The sequence below is a fragment of the Anneissia japonica genome, unplaced genomic scaffold, assembly GCF_011630105.1.
Source record: "Anneissia japonica isolate Jap-2015-1 unplaced genomic scaffold, ASM1163010v1 scaffold342_len425065_cov216, whole genome shotgun sequence".
Classification (NCBI taxonomy): Eukaryota; Metazoa; Echinodermata; class Crinoidea; order Comatulida; family Comatulidae; genus Anneissia; species Anneissia japonica.
In genome coordinates, this window is record NW_022702649.1 from 348,401 (window position 1) to 366,350 (window position 17,950).

Genomic DNA, 17,950 nt, shown 5'->3' on the forward strand with positions numbered 1-17,950 from the left:
ATAAGTCCGACATTCATCCATATTGAAATGTAAATAGCATGAGGTTTCCATCCCTGTGATTGGTTGTTAGTAAATTGATATGGCACATGTACAGTATTACCAAACTTCATGACCAATTTCCAACAAGTGGATATTGCTTCACAAGCAGCCAGACAACAGTTAAGTCCACATCCTTGCTGAAGCAAAGTATAACATTCTGAGCTTTCAGTGTTATAGTCAATGCTTACTCTACCTATGACCACTTGAACAATTTGAAGTGGTAAATCTATTATTTTGAAGTTCATATTTATCCAGATCATGCACATGCACAGTGTTTAATTTCTAAAGCTAAATCATGTAGTTGGCTCTAAATAGATTGATTACAGTATATTAAATGAACATGACAAATTTATAAAAATAATAGTTCAACATTTTATGATAACTATATGCCAAGCTTAGATTCATCCTGATGGAAATATAAACACGATAACATGTCAATTCAGTGATTGGCTTTGATGTTAGTACTGACAAGTTAATTTTTCTAGACACTAAAAACATTCATTCTTTTAAAATGCTGTCATTCTTTAAGCCCTCGGTGTTGTGATTAGGTCTGATGTGCATTCATTAATTTTAATGAATATTTTTAATATATCTATGATCAGATTATTAGGTTTTTCTGAATATTTATCAAGACATTGACTGGTTGAATCAGGAAAGATGATGTGATTACCATGTGACATGAGGACCAGCCATTCATTCATTATGGTTTATTCATAAAACATTGACACTGAATTGCGTCAAGTTACAAAAACTGTTTAACATAAAATATCATAACACATTGATATACTGTACTGTACAAAAGTCACACAATGGACAAAGTACCAGAAAAAGAGAACGGTAAAAACCGCACATTAAATAAAATGAATCGCATAATAAAAATTTTAATTTTAGAGATCACAGAGATCTCTAAAAAAGTATTTGATACTGTCCTCCTTCGCAATACAATGTACTATATTTGAACTTTTTGGGATATTTTACCACTTACCAATCAATATGTCCTTGTCAGTTTATTATTATATATATTATACCCATTGTTAATTCTCCATGGCCATATTCATAATGATTAATTATCGGCTTTAAATTGTTGCAGCTGTGTGTTAATGTACTTTGTAAAGGATACAAATTCAGTCTTTGTATACAAGTAGTTTTGTCTTTATTATTGTAATTCAAATGCACTGACTTATTGTATTTATTATTCAAATGCACTGACTTATTGTATTTATTATTCAAATGCACTGACTTATTGTATTTATTATTCGGCCAAATGAAAAAAAATTACTAGTTTCTCGTCCCCTCGCGCATCCATTTTCTCTGCCTCACCAATTTTTTTTTTTTTTTTTAATTTATTTTACTAAATATACTGTATGAAAATCTAGCTCACATCAGTAGAATTCCTCTCTTCATCTTTTATGGTTTGGGATACTTATATGTATGAATCATGTCTAGTGCTTTTATTTGCAAATTCAGTGTGTCTACTTGGTACGTTTCCCATCGACCATCTTTGATTTGCCACCTCGAAGTAAAGAAAAAAGTGCCCTCATCCTATTTTTTTTTTAACTTGGCCTTATTATTATATTTGATTACATTTTTTTTATCACAGTCAATACAATCTTTTTGTTAATTTTTTTTTTGATGCATAATTCTAATTTGATTTCCAAGTTATAGATAGACAAATGGGTCATTCCGTGCCAACTCAACAAATTTTCAGAAAATCATGGCTGGGTACCGTCTCAGATTTTCTTGAAACTCGGATATAATGTGCACCAACATGTCTGACGAACAAACCCAAAATTTGACTTGCCAATTCCTGTCTCTTATACACATCTAGATGTGTATAAGAGACAGGTATATATATATTAATATATATGTATGTATATATATATAAATATATATATATGTATATATATGAATATATATATATACGTATATGTGTATATATATACGTATATATATACATATATGTATATATATACATACATTATTGTATTTATTATTCAAATGCCCTGACTTATTGTATTTATTATTCGGCCAAATGAAAAAAAATTACTAGTTTCTCGTCCCCTCGCGCATTTTCTCTGCCTCACCAATTTTTTTAAATTTTTTTTTTATTTATTTTACTAAATATACTGTATGAATATCCAGCTCACATCAGTAGAATTCCTCTCTCCATCTTTTATGGTTTGGGATACTTATATGTATGAATCATGTCTAGTGCTTTTATTTGCAAATTCAGTGTGTCTACTTGGTAAAAAATTGAGAAAGTAGTAGCCATTTCCCATCGACCATCTTTGATTTGCCACCTCGAAGTAAAGAAAAAAGTGCCCTCATCCCTATTTTTTTTTTAACTTGGCCTTATTATTATATTTGATTACATTTTTTTTATCACAGTCAATACAATCTTTTTGTTAAATTTTTTTATGATGCATAATTCTAATTTGATTTCCAAGTTATAGATAGACAAATAATCATTTCTACTGGGCTTACTTTTTGACAGTATTTCACGTCAAACTTAGGACACATGAGCCCGACTGGGTTTTTTTGTGACTAAATTTTGTTGGCCACTAATACTGGTTGAACCTTATGATAAGCTGTTGTAAAATTATTGAGAAATAAATGTTGTTTTATTACGTAAAAACATATTAAATCTACTCCATTTTATATCATATACTATTACATTAATATTGTATTCTATTTATATTATATTTACAGGATATGGAAGATCCTGGACCAGTAGTAGACCAAGGTAACCAACAAACTCGTCTTTGTCAGAGTGACTTGGAAGGAGAAATTGCAGGTAAAGTTTTTGCAAACAATTTTTTCAATTGCCTTAAATGTTCCAATGAGTCCTACGGCCCTTATAGTATTTTTTGGAGGCTTTACTGCAGCGATTATCCAGCCCACAAATTTCACGTCGGCAATCAGCAATTGTCGACCATATTGCCGAGCCAGAATTGCTACAGGACGGCAATTTTTTGCCGACCTAGGCCTAAATTTCTTTGCTTCAAAAACTGCTTGGAAAGTCAAAAACTTTGACTGAAACAGGCTATAGCAGACACTAAATTTCATGTACGTCGTCAAACCAAGGAAATTTGTGGTTAATAAAACAGATTTGTTTGCACAATAACTATTTCTAATAGGCATGCAGTACGTATGGTTTGTGTACAATCGTCTTGTCTTTCTCGCCTAGTCGTTTCTTAGGCTAGGCCTAGGTAGGAATGACGCTAGTCAGCCAAGGCCTATAACATCGGCCAATTGAAGCCGCGTGGGCCGCGTAGATCGTAAGGCTTATCTAAACATATTATTTGTCTTCATTTTACAGTATTATTATCATATTTAAAATGTTGTTTATTATCTTAAAACAACAGAATTCAACATGCTGTAGGCCTAATTCTACCATTCGTTTAAACGCAATTCATGATCGCATCGTTAATTCACTACTGACAAGTACTGTACATGTGTGGAAAATCCCTGATAGATCATTCTGGGCATGCGCAAAGACATGCGTGGGCAGTTTTGAAGCAGCCTGCAATGATGATCTTAGCTTTTACGAAAGTGATATTTCCCATGCCAAAGATAATGATAAAACGAATGCTAAAACAAAATTTATTCGGCGATTTTCTTATGTAAAACATATGTATTATACTACACTATTAAATTAATACAAGTACGACCAATCTTTCACCGGCAATATATTGATTTAATAGAGAAATTAACAAAATCACAATCTGTAGATGACGATGTAAGGTCTAGCGTTCGGAAAAATCGTAATTTATACTATGATAGGCCTACAGTAGGTAGTAAAAAATCGCCGAGGGTGCCGACCTCGGAGAATTGAGGGTCGACAAATTTTTTGGATTATCTGAGGCGGTGTTTAATTATATAAATTTGAACCATCAAATTTTACATTCACCAATAAAATTTTATTTTTATTTTCTCCTCCGTCTGAATGTTTTTGCAAAATTATTTGCTAAATCAGAAAACAAATTAAAAACAAGGAATAGAAAAAATCTTGTCTAATGCAAAAAAATGTAATTCAACCAAAATACAAATTTCATTCTACTGTACATCCAACATAGCAAAAGTTCATAATGCTATAATTAAACTAAAGTGTTTTATACCTAATTGCTACCTGTTAGTTAAGTCTACTATCCCAAGTGTGTAAATAAATTACATTTTTTTATTATTGTATCAAATATGTTCATTTAAATATGCTGCATATTTGGTTTAAAATTCCGTAGTTAGATTTTGAATCATCATTTTAAACATAGTTGTTCCTGTGAATAACCTATTACCTACTAAAAGCAATGATATTAAATTTGTTTGCTACCCACTTTATCAGCTCACTGAACAGGATTCGGTCTGATAAATCTCAGATAAGTTTGAGATAATAGGACATGCTTCATCATTAAGTCTATTATAGTTGATTTATCTGCAAATACTAATGTACTTGTGATCTAGGAGACCGATTAGATTTCAAAAATAGAATTTAAAGTTAATTTTATAGATTCCAAGAATTTAAGTAAAATTTGTAATTTTCCATTATTCTAAATTTAACATTATTCATATCCTGTGGTGAATTATGTAAAAGCCTTTCAATATGCAGTTAAAACAATCATCAAAACTGCATGGACTATAGGGCATGAACTCCAAAATATGAAAATTGTTCATTTCTATTATATATCTGTACCATCAACTAATCATCATCTTATTATCTACAGTACCATCATGTGAAGCTAAGTCAATATTGGATGTTTCTTGATGTGCATGTGATTAGTATTACATATCAACTTGACCCGCACTAATTAACATTACATCATGACTAGGCAGATCTTCATGAATAATTATGTTTGAATCATTATTATTTTATGTACGCGTTACTTCTTGTGAAAGTTGGGTTAATGGCTTATTAAAACCTTTTTACTTTCTTTTTCTTTGAATAAAAAGTTTTTTTTTCTGTTTCACTTTAGGACATCGTGCTGTGTTTGTCGGTGTTCATGTACCCCTAAAGACAAAAAACAGACATAAACATAAACATCGGAATAAAAAGAAGAGAGGAAATGGGGAGGACCATGAAGATGGAAATGGGATCACAATCCAGATAGGTGGAGGGACTCCACCAACACAACACAGAGCAGGTAAACTTATATTGAAATTATTATATTAATATAAAAAACAGTGGAGGGGTGGGGGAATGACATCACAACATACATGGGAACAACGACTGTGCAAGTGGAGCAATGGACAAAAAAAGATGGAAAATACTGCAGGAGGGCTTCACACATTAGTGGGTGGCTATTTCATTTAGCTGCTCACACTGTGAAAAGGTTGTTATAGCACACTGTCTTTTAGAAAAGATGTTTTAAGCTATTGGTCTTGTGTAGCCCTCAAAATTGGGACAAAATTACCTCAGCATAAAAATTGCTGAGGTGAATTTCACATGCAAGTTATCGGCAGTTTTTCTATTTTCAGTTTCAACCAGTAATAATCATACGTGACAACATACTTATATTAGGCCTATGCCAAAACATGGAGCTTCCCTAATATATGTAGCAGCAGTCATATATTAGGCCTGTATTTTTGTACGATTGCTCAATCATCACCAAGTAAATAAAATTTTGATTTTTCTGGAAATACACTTAAAAACATCTAAACAACACTGTTCATCGGTCTTGCTCAACTAGAATGGTTATGAAATATTTAACTAACAATTTATGTATAACTTGTTACATGAAAACATTTATATTCCTGGATAGAGGAAGACAAACCCCACAACACATGTGAAATTAACTTGGGAAGTAAACCCTAATTTTAAGATTGGAAACCCAATTACCTTCTGCCAACACAGTTATCTCTCCCAATGTCCATTGTTCATGTAGCTTTATTCTAAAATAATTATGGATTCAAATTTAAATTGAATTGATACTAATCAGTGGGAGATTACCGTGTGGGCAGCCAATCTAGTTGACCAATGATTAAAATTAAATTTAAAAGGTCAGTCTAATTCTTGGTATTTCTCAATCTGAAAATAGAATATTGATGAAGTATAAAATACTACTAGAGATGGCTTTCAAGGAAATGTTATCAAATAAATTATCAAAGGTCTAATATTTAAAGAGGCTTGAACATTGATCATGTTGGTAGATGATGATCCAACTACGGTGTCATGTAGTAAAGTGCTTTAGTATCAGCAGAGAGTTGTTATAGTTAGAACTCCCTGGTATCAGTGGTATCAATAAGTGTCAATAGCCTGGTTCACGTCGAACTTTTATCTAGATATACATCCACTTAACTAGTTAAAAGTTCGACGTGAACCACTCAATTATAGCTACTGTAGATAAAGGAATTCTTAACTTGACTAGAATAACGGTAAATTAACTGGCTCGGATTACAAGGACACGATTACGTAACGTAGGCATCTACTGTAAGCCAGCGTTGTATTGTACCACCATTATCATCTTCTGGCTGGCAACAACGTACTTCAACAATGCTAACAACAGCATCGAAGTAGTCTCATTAGTCTGGTTTTCAGAAATTATTTGTAGTATTATCCGTAAAAACCCAGCAACCGTCCGTTTTATATGAATAGTCGATATTACCAATGACCTTTGCCCTTTGCATCATCGACCAAGTAATATAGTTAAAAAGTCCGATTGCGTACGTTTTTCAAAATGATAATGTATATTTTTCTTAATAATAAAATCGGATTTGTTGTATTTATTTATTGACAATTCAATCTTTTCCATTTCTGCTATAATAGTCGCTATTAAATCAACTTCAACGAACTACCACCAACGCCAGTCGTTAAAATGAGTATGTGTGAGTCAGCAACTTATTTGACACCGCGAAGCTAGATTTTCACGAAGTGCATGTAAACAACACAATTGAGCAATCTAAAAACTACAAAACAGGACAGAAAGATCTATAAAGTATACATACCTTTTAATGAAAATTAAAACAATATTTTGTTAAATGGAAGAATGCTAGCTAGCGATTAAAATAATTTGTGTTTTATCGAAGGTATACGAATACCTCTTGGTTCGTAAAATACAGTAGATGTTTTATTAAACAAGCCTTTCTACCGTGTGACGTCGACGGCCTGAAACTGGCTGGCTGTTTATCTGGCTCTAACTTGGCATCGAACGCAATTAGGGGATTATCGTATTATGTTTCAAGACGGGTATATCTAGATAAAGTTTGACGTGAACCAGGCTTATAAGTACCTTTGTCACAGGGATGGAAACTATGATAGTGATCCTATCTTTGCTCTGGCACAGTCCTTGGGGCAATGACAGGTGCACAGGTTGTACAGTACCAGATAGAGGTTATATATTCTTAGTATACAGTTACAGTAGAATACCCGAAGTTGTCACTTAAGGTATTGTTGCCTTTTCATCCACCCTTCAAACTGACATTTCCACCCTAATGATCATTATAAAGTAATTAATTTTTGAAATGAAAACTATTTTAGATTTTAAGTTTTATAATGTATAGACAGTTTTCTTGAATTTACAAATATGTTTTAGGCGATAAAGAGTGAGGAATGTTGGAATTGGTACTGTTTTACATGTATTTTAGTTTTGCCTTAATTTAAACAGGTTGTTGAAATCATGTACTCGCTACAGTATGTCTTTGCCAAAGCACTAGGAATGGATACTGTGACGTGACACTGACCTGTTTGATATTAGGTCAGAGATTCTTACCTATATTATATATAATAATAATTAATAAAACAGCACTTATAATGCACCATCTAGTGTACTATTCTAAGGCTCAGTGACTTGATAAAAATAAAGAGTATTTATTTATTTATTATATTGATTTATTGGAAAAGCAAACAGTGAGGTTTAATTAAGGACTTTTACCTGTTACAAGGATAGGAAGCTGGCTGGTTTAAGCCGTCTAACTTGAATTAGCCTTACAGTATGTGTGGTATTGTTATGCTAATGAGCCAGATAAGCACAATCTGCACATGCTCAGAAAACAAAACTTTCCTTAGCCACACTGCGTATCGGCTAGGCGTACCGGCCTAGCCAAGAATTACGGTACAGTGAAACAAAGCAAAATAAGAGTACTAATTTTCCGTTCCTTTCCGTGGTTTATTTCTATTGGTTCCTTTCTTCCTTTCCTAATGTACATTGTCAATGTCAGTATATTTCTCTAAAGTCTTATATATGTTCAACAATTTCTTAAAGAGTGTGGATCTGACAGGTTTTCCTTTAATTAAAGACTTATTGGGACTTGGGTTTACATGGTCTTTAGCATCTTTAGTCTTTAAATAGAATAGTAAGGTAAAGACATTGTTTAAATGGGACCACATACTGTACTGTAAAAGGGTGTTCTTTAATTGGTGGTTGTCTTTAATTAGTGGGATATTTGTATAATACATAGTTTCCATTCCAAATATACCATGATTACAGTAGTTTCTCATTAAAGTGACTGTAATTCTTTAAATTTATGGTATAATAATATGTTTGTGTAGCTTTATAAGATGTCATGCACACCGTATCTAGTCAAATAATGCTTAACGGTTAATTCAAGATTCAAGATTCAAGAAATTTTATTTGTCCATAAAAATATGGAAAATTGTATTGCTTGGCAGATGACAAAAATATAAAATGTATAATATAGTGCCAACAAGAAGGTCCGTAAAGAGACATACAATCAACAATGAATTAATAAAAAGGAAAAACTGTTAAAAATTTAAAACCTCGTAAAATGTCTTAAAACAGTATACTGTACGTTTATAGTACATGTGTTATCGGAAATAACACTACCTACCTGGATCTACCTGAATCTACCTGAATGTAGAGATGTGAAGCTTTTTTATAGCTTATGTGTCCCTCTTGACTCTTCTTTTGGTGCGTATGGATTGAACTTGAGCGGATGGTTTGACCAGTGTTTTTGTAGACTGTTTTTAAATTGGTTGATTGTAAGAGAATCCACAATCGAGTTTGGTAAAGCGTTCCAAGAATTGATTGTTCTAAACGAAAATGCATTTTGTCGAGACTTAGATTTCTCATGAACTTTCTGAATTTTCCATTGGTGACCTCTAGTAGATGTGCATTCATTTCTTTTTAAAAAATCGCTAAATTGAACCTTATCACACCCTCGGATAATTTTAAATATTTGCAGCATACAGTATCTGCTCTTTTCCTTCTGTATGTTAAGGTTGGTAGATTCAGATGTCTTAGTCTCTCATTGTATTGAAGATGACAAATTTGAGGAAGAAGCCTTGTGGCCCTTTGCTGAACTTTTTCCAGCATTCTGATCCCACTCTACTGTAGGCCCTGCACAAATTTGTTTTTATCAGACATTTTTACCTTCTTAAATACCTAGATTGTGGATTTTATTCCAACACAACTTCCATAGATACTTGTTTATTATATTGATCATTCAATAAAACAATCAAGCACTATGTTGAATTTTAAAGCTGAAAACGATGTTTGAAAGAGAAGTAAAATTTGTCGCATGCACATGTGTGAAGCCATAAAAAACACTGACTTTGAAGAGGCCCGTTAGAAGGCCTCCTTCACTTGAGAATTACATAGTACTGTATAGTATGGTGTGTTGTGTTGTATGCATGGTAATAACAGGCACAATTCGAGCGGGTTTTTTTTTTTTTTCTTAATCTTTCGCTTCAATTTTTATGACGTCATCACCTTTATATTACGTTCGTAAAATCGGGAATTCGTAAAATCGGGAATTCGTAAAATCGGGGTTCGTAAATGAGGGGTTCTACTGTACTGTAAAAGGGTGTTCTTTAATTGGTGGATGTCTTTAATTAGTGGGATATTTGTATTATACATAGTTTCCATTCCAAATATACCATGATTACAGTAGTTGTAGTCTCTCATTAAAGTGACTGTAATTCTTTAAATTTATGGTATAATAATATGTTTGTGTAGCTTTATAAGATGTCATGCACACCGTATCTAGTCAAATAATGCCTTCTTGACAACAATGTTCTTCTAATTTGCAACGAATAATCCCTCTAATTGCCAACTTAACAAATGTAAAATGGCTGTTTTTATTGACGGTTAATTCAAGATTCAAGATTCAAGAAATTTTATTTGTCCATAAAAATATGGAAAATTGTATTGCTTGGCAGACGACAAAAATATAAAATGTATAATATAGTGCCAACAAGAAGGTCCGTAAAGACAATCGACAATGAATTAATAAAAAGGAAAAACTGTTAAAAAGTTAAAACCTCATAAAATGTCTTAAAACAGTATACTGTACGTTTATAGTACGTGTTATCGGAAATAACACTACCTACCTGGATCTACCTGGATGTAGAGACGTGAAGCTTTTTTATAGCTTATGTGTCCCTCTTGACTCTTCTTTTGGTGCGTATGGATTGAACTTGAGCGGATGGTTTGACCAGTGTTTTTGTAGACTGTTTTTAAATTGGTTGATTGTAAGAGAATCCACAATCGAGTTTGGTAAAGCGTTCCAAGAATTGATTGTTCTAAACGAAAATGCATTTTGTCGAGACTTAGATTTCTCATGAACTTTCTGAATTTTCCATTGGTGACCTCTAGTAGATGTGCATTCATTTCTTTTTAAAAAATCGCTAAATTGAACCTTATCACACCCTCGGATAATTTTAAATATTTGCAGCATACAGTATCTGCTCTTTTCCTTCTGTATGTTAAGGTTGGTAGATTCAGATGTCTTAGTCTCTCATTGTATTGAAGATGACAAATTTGAGGAAGAAGCCTTGTGGCCCTTTGCTGAACTTTTTCCAGAGCATCTTCATCTTTTTTGAAGCAGGGACTCCAAATTATATTGCAATACTCTAAGGATGGTCTGACTATACTTTTGTATAATTAAAGCAAACTATTCTGGTCCAAGGATGTGAATGTTTATTAATTATACCCAGTTTTGAATTTGCTTTTTTTGCAATATCTGCAATGTGATCCGAAAATTTTAGCGACATGTCGAATAACACACCCAAGTCATTTTCTGCATTTACCGCCTTGAGTTCCATTTTATTTGTGGTGTTTCCCATGGTGTACTTAAAAAATTTATTATGTTTTCCATAATGTATTATTTTACATTTCTCTTTGTTAAAAGGCATTTGCCATTTCACTGACCATTTCCAAACTTCATCTAGATCATTCAGTAGAAGGTTTGCCTCGTGTGCATTATTTACGACTGAAAAAATTTTAGTATCGTAAGCAAAGAGTTTAGTGCTGCACCTTAATGACTCCGGCAAGTCATTTATATGAATGATAAAAAGGATCGGACCTAAAACACTGCCTTGTGGTATTCCACTAGTTACAGGTTTACTCGTTGAGTGAACTCCATTTACACAAACTCTTTGAGAACGACCAATGAGAAAACATCTTATCCATTTCAGTAAACTTCCATCAATTCCATAAGATTTTAATTTTTCCAGAAGCCTAAGATGTGGGATGCTGTCAAATGCTTTTCGATAATCTAGATTCACACAATCAATGCTGTTTCCCTCATCTAATGCTTTCGACCATATTTCCATAACTCCTAGCAATTGAGTTTGACAAGATCGCCCTTTACGAAAGCCATGCTGGTCATCATTTATTATTTTCTAAATGCAGCATTATCCGATTTCAGATGATGGTCTCCATGATTTTTCCTACAACAGATGTTAAACTAACTGGACGGTAGTTTGCTGGATCTTTTTTTATCCCTTTTTTATAGATTGGGATTACATCCGCCTGCTTCCATGACCGTGGAAGTATTCCTTCTGCTAATAATTTTGAAAAAATTTGTTGCAGGGGTTTAGATATCTCTTCGTTACATTCTTTTAAAACTCTTGAGTGGATGCCATCTGGCGATTTATCGATGTTTAAATTTGATAATTCTTTTTCCACTTCATATATATCAAAAACAACGCTGTCTAAAGTCTGTGCAATAGCCCGAGGGGTCAAAGCTGGTATAGAGGATGTGTCCTCCTTAGTAAAACACTAGCAAAATACTCAGTTAAGAATTCAGCCTTTTTTCTATCTGTAGTAACTAATTTTCCATTTGCATCTTGCAGGTCTGGTATACCACTTAATTTTTGTTCGGCTCTTTACGTAATTCCAAACACTAGCTGAAAAATAATTTAAACTAAGAAGCATGCTTAGGCACTGACTCCAATTGTTTGGTTTACTCTTTAACATTTACATAACATTATTAAAACACCAAGTAATTTTGCATTTTGTGTATGTGCGGATGTCACTCAAGAATGTCTAATCCAAGTGTGAACCAAGAGTAATCCATTAATAGTACGACAAATCCAATGAGTAAATTTGATATCTGAAATGGATGTGTTCTTGATCAATATGACCCCAAATATGTTCAACTTAGTGTGTGGACAGTATGCTTAATCCAAGTATAATCCAAAGACAATCCGCAACTAATCTAATTATTTATAGTAGATTTTTTATCGGAAATAAAATCTAGTTGAACTAAGCACGCTTAGGTGTTGACGCCATCCAAGGAGCTCATTTTTGTTACCACCATTTTATTCTAACCTTAAAAAAATCTCTTTAAAGTCTTGTTATTTTGTTGAAAACAGTTAACAGTTGAAGTATTGTATGTTAAATCAAGTGTAGGAAATCAAAGATAAAGATTGTTTATGTTACTTATGTGAGTTAGCTTTAGCTATCGTTTATGTCCTATTGTTTAACTGAAATTAACAAGAGGTGACTGGGACAAAGATTGTACATTATGGAATGCTACTATATTTTACTAGGGTTCAATTCAACTCAGTGTTCTCCCGAAGCCGTCTTGGCCGTCAATTTTACCGGTAAAAATAACCAACCAACCAGTAAAAATTTTGAGTTTGTAAAATAAAAAAAAACTATTGATTAGGCTTAGGTAGTCCAGGCTGGCCCTCTTAATAAATTAACATCATTCCAGTCTATATCTACACTATGAATATGTGTTGTGATATCTGAAATGGATGTGTTCTTGATCAATATGACCCCAAATATGTTCAACTTAGTGTGTGGACAGTATGCTTAATCCAAGTATAATCCAAAGACAATCCGCAACTAATCTAATTATTTATAGTAGATTTTTTATCGGAAATAAAATCTAGTTGAACTAAGCACGCTTAGGTGTTGACGCCATCCAAGAAGCTCATTTTTGTTACCACCATTTTATTCTAACCTTAAAAAAATCTCTTTAAAGTTTTGTTATTTTGTTGAAAACAGTTAACATTCACAAGTTGAAGTATTGTATGTTAAATCAAGTGTAGGAAATCAAAGATAAAGATTGTTTATGTTACTTATGTGAGTTAGCTTTAGCTATGGTTTATGTCCTATTGTTTAACTGAAATTAACAAGAGGTGACTGGGACAAAGATTGTACATTATGGAATGCTACTATATTTTACTAGGGTTCAATTCAACTCAGTGTTCTCCCGAAGCCGTCTTAGCCGTCAATTTTACCGGTAAAAATAACCAACCAACCAGTAAAAATTTTGAGTTTGTAAAATTAAAAAAAACTATTGATTAAGCTTAGGTAGTCCAGGCTGGCCCTCTTAATAAATTAACATCATTCCAGTCTATATCTACACTATGAATATGTGTTGTTGTGTCTTCAAGTCATTTAACCCAACTAAAAAGGGGTAACGTACCTTTTTATGGACAAATTTACCAGTAAAAATTTTTCAGTTGGGAGGACACTGCAACTATAGTATATATGGTAGAAAACAGGATGAATCCAAGTTTATACTCAGAGATTTTATATCAAGTCTTCATCAAGTACAAATAGTGAATGCTATATGAATTATCTTTTGTTTTATTTGCATCCAACAGCATGTAAATAGGCAATTGCATTTAATGAATGATGCTGTGGGGAGGCTTAGGGAATAGAGTTATTTTTAGTTGTAAGAAAAAGTCCTGCTTTCACAGGAATTGAACACAAGACCTTGATATTAGTACAGTAGAACCCCTCATTTATGTACGGAACGGGCCCAGAGGCGTTTGTAAAAATCATTCGTATGTAAAATCGGGGTTGTGTGAAATTCCTATGTATTTATACTACCGATATGCTAGGCTGGGCAAGGGTAGGCCTGTACTGACATTTTGTTGGATTGCAGCCAAAACTCCAACTTGCGCTCGAAAGAAATTCAAAATAAAGATCATGCATACTGTACTTGTTAATGTGTATACAAACTTTATTCTCTCTTTCTCAGGCAATAATATATGACTTATCTTCTAGCTTACGAAGAAACACAGCTCCGCGGGCGCTGCAACAGGTAACGCAACAATGATTTTCACTCGATCCATGTGCTTGTGGCGTCAAGTAAATACCTGTACAGAAAAACCCGGAAACCCGGGGTTCACAACTTTTTGAAAGAAGAGTGCTGATTGGCTGTAGACACGCCGCTTGGACTTTTATTTTAATGCAATACGATTGTTCTACGCCTACGTTAACATTTATGTAAATGATTATTATGGTTAAAAAGAAATTGTGGGTGTCAGTGTCTTATTTTATGGGGGAAATAATGAAATGGTAGATTAACGTTAGTTAGATTTGATAAATAAAATCCATTCATAATTAGGGGGTTCATTAAATTACGATATGAGGGTGGTGTATTCAGAGATGAATAAATCATGCGCCTATCGATATGCCGACAACTTACGCATTGGGCGGATTTTTCTCACGGCTGCAGACAGGAAGTATGATTGCCGTGTGTCGGTGTATTCAAAGCGCACTATCTGCGTTTTGTATTGTAGTAGAGATTGCTAATAGTGTACAGCAAACTGTCTAAGACCGAGTGAATAAACTCCAGCACACGTCAAGCGATTAATTCTTGACATGCGTGTGTTTTGTACATTGAATAGGAACTTTATTTATGACAACAATGACATGATTTTACATTCGTAAAATCAGGAATTCGTAAAATCGGGGTGCGTAAATGAGGGGTTCTACTGTATATCAATGTGATATTACATCACGATGTCCATATATGGATGTGATATGACTTTATCATGTCCATATATAGATATGATATGACATGTCCATATATGGGTGTGATAAATAATAATAAGAATAAGTAAGATCTGTATAGCGCTCGTATCCATTTTTTAAAGAAATGTTTAAAGGCGCATTGCGAAAATAAACAGTGGAAAAAGAAAAATAAGCCAGTAAATATCTTACAAACCAACAAGAAGCAGAGGAACCAGCATTACTGCTGGTTCATGACTCATAATGATATGATATCATCATGATATCATGTCCATATATGGGTATGATATGACATTATCATGGGGAAAATCTATGTTATAGTGTGGATAGAGCTCTCAAAGAATGGTTGCTGTGGGAATTGAACCAGTGATCTTCAGAGTACTCTTGAGTCGATAAACCACCGTGGTTGACAATGGTAGTTCCTAGCAGCAAATCTAGCTATCTTTGCTTAGAAGACTCAGATAGATTCTTGTATCATGTCCAATCAAAAAAGGAAAACTATACTGTAATGTAGACCTGAATTAATTTATGTCAACTCATGATAGATCCGCTTTATAAGAATGGATGACTTTAAAAATGTCAATCCTGTGACAATTTTTGCAAGTCATTAAATTAGTCAATCATCAATAAAGAATTCTTTTATAAAATACAAATGAAAAGCGTAGAAATATTGCAGAGTAATGTAAAGACATAAAAGCCTCACTTGCACTACTAAACATTTCTGTGGTAAACTATGGAAATACACAATGTTAAAAGACAAATCTAAAATTGACCCATTTCATTTTCAAGTTGAAGGATTTCTAAAAACATTGCAATCAAAACTTTTTGGCGATTGCAAACACAATCCTTGTAATATTATGGAAGTTTTACTGGCTTCAGGGTGGTATGTTTGATTTTTACACTGGCATGCATATAGCCCAAGGGGTGCATTTTTAACAAGAGGACCCATTGTTTCAAGGCATCCATGCTGTAAACAGATTAAAATGCTGGACAGATTAGCCAGACTTTACTAAACATAAGAGAAAAAAATATTTACTGTACTAGTATAAGAAAACATCTCATTTTGAATCTCACAAATCATTCACTGAAGTTCTGAGGCTCGTTTTTGGGATGTTTATTGCTCTGATTGTTGTCTCAATAAAATTAATTAATTAATTACATTAAGCTCTGTCCAGACTCAAATTTTCTTTGACAAAAAACTTTTGTATGCACATATAGTCATGATGTGATGTCATCTTGACCATATATAGGTACAGGTATTGTCCCATGAAAATGACAAATTATGACAATTATATAATCACAAACAATAAAATCTCAAAGCTAAACATGCTTACATTTCTTTTCTTTTTTTTCCATGAATACAAGTTTGTTTAGATTAAATTATTACAAGTCAATAACATAAACAGGCATATGAGAGATTAAGTGTTTGGAAATATTTCATTTTTCTATTTATAACATAATATTTCAACATCAAAGTAATATGGGTAGTCAACATATCCAAGCGCTTTGTATCCATTGGCAAAAAGCGTTATATAAATTTCTATATTTAGATTTTTAGATTTAATACATAAAGAATGTGTTGTTGATCTTTTAAGTTTCTTAAATCATCATTTTTTAGTATAACCCTTTATTCCTCTCAAGACAGCTGACTTCAGATGAAACTTTGCTAAGAAAAGTATACCGATATAATACTAATATTGTTATAGTAAATAACAGAAAGCAAACACCTTAATGATGAAATCTCATGTGCATAAATGTTTATTGCAGATGTTAATTGCTGTTTGATATTGCTGATAACCTGACCTGACCTTCAACAATATGGTTTAAATAGTGAATAGATTAATCTTAGATTTCAAGATTCATCTGCATTATCATACAAATTTATTTTATTTCTTTTTTGGTGTTAAAGGTTAATAACAATTTGTCTAGAAAAAAAAAGACTAAGTTTGTACACATGCAAGATCATAGATTGTTGGTGTTCATTGCAATAATTATAAATTATAAGCTAACTATTTAAAACTGCACTTGTTTATTACGTGAAAATTTACAAACATTTAGAAAAAAATAGTATAAAAATATATAACAACATATAACAACGTGAATAAAAAGGTTATACTGTACAATGAAAGTTATGAATAAAAATGTGCCATAGCAGGAAAATATTAAACTGAATAATAAATGATCATTGAATAAGAGCCATTAATGAATATATCGCTCTCTGAGAAGAGCTGCAATAACATGCTTTTTTTACATTTTTTTTGGCTAAGCTCCTCTATCAAATACGATTGGCGGCGCTAAACAGAGGTACATTTTGAATAAACATTTTTAACAATTAAATGGAGAGTAAAATGGTAACGGTTCTAAATTTTAATGTTGATTTATCAAATTTATTACGTGGCCCATGTCATTCTTACCCATGTTTTTGGGTAAATTGCTTGCGTTAATTGCTTCATCCTTCATATGCAACATAAAGCCATTGGTCTTGTGTGTATAATACACTAGGTAATGCACTATTGTAAGAGACAAAGGCATTGTCTCCCGATGTACTGACTGAAGTAGACAAAGCACTATCGCGTCCATGAGTTCCCAGGAGCCTAATCAGAATTTGTATGTATTATTTTACATTTATATCAATTAGTTATTCTATTTAAAAGAAGGTAAAGGTAGAAGATACTTCAAATGCTACATTAACTCCCAGCGCCATTGTGCTTAAATGTGATGAGACGTGGTTTTTAACTACCTAGCCGCCATAAAGAGAAGCTCAGAGAGGCGCTTCTTGTTCTCATCATTCCAAAATGACAGGCTGAAATAGTATAATAGTATAGAACAATAGTATCTGGGTAACCACCTTCTCCGAATGATGCGATGAGTTCACACGAGCCAGATGTGTGAGGGGCTCAAACCAGTGCCAATGTTAAAGGCTGTATGTAGCAGAGCCAGGTGTGTGAGGGGCTCAAACCAGT

General features: G+C 33.0%; 1 protein-coding gene across 3 annotated transcripts in view; it reads left to right on the forward strand.

Annotated features, from left to right (window-relative positions):
• LOC117103982 (sodium bicarbonate cotransporter 3-like) overlaps positions 1 to 16,218 on the forward strand; it is a 28,347-nt gene extending 12,129 nt beyond the window's left edge. Inside the window, exons 3-5 of one of the 3 annotated variants that reach the window (XM_033244635.1) lie at positions 2,749 to 2,833; positions 5,007 to 5,174; positions 14,212 to 16,218. In XM_033244635.1, the coding sequence (XP_033100526.1) occupies positions 2,749 to 2,833; positions 5,007 to 5,174; positions 14,212 to 14,225 (267 nt within the window). In that variant the 3' untranslated portion in view covers positions 14,226 to 16,218. The remainder of the gene's footprint in view (positions 1 to 2,748; positions 2,834 to 5,006; positions 5,175 to 14,211) is intronic. The other 2 variants (XM_033244634.1, XM_033244636.1) reach the window with 2 other exon arrangements.
• The last annotated feature ends 1,732 nt before the right edge of the window (positions 16,219 to 17,950 follow it).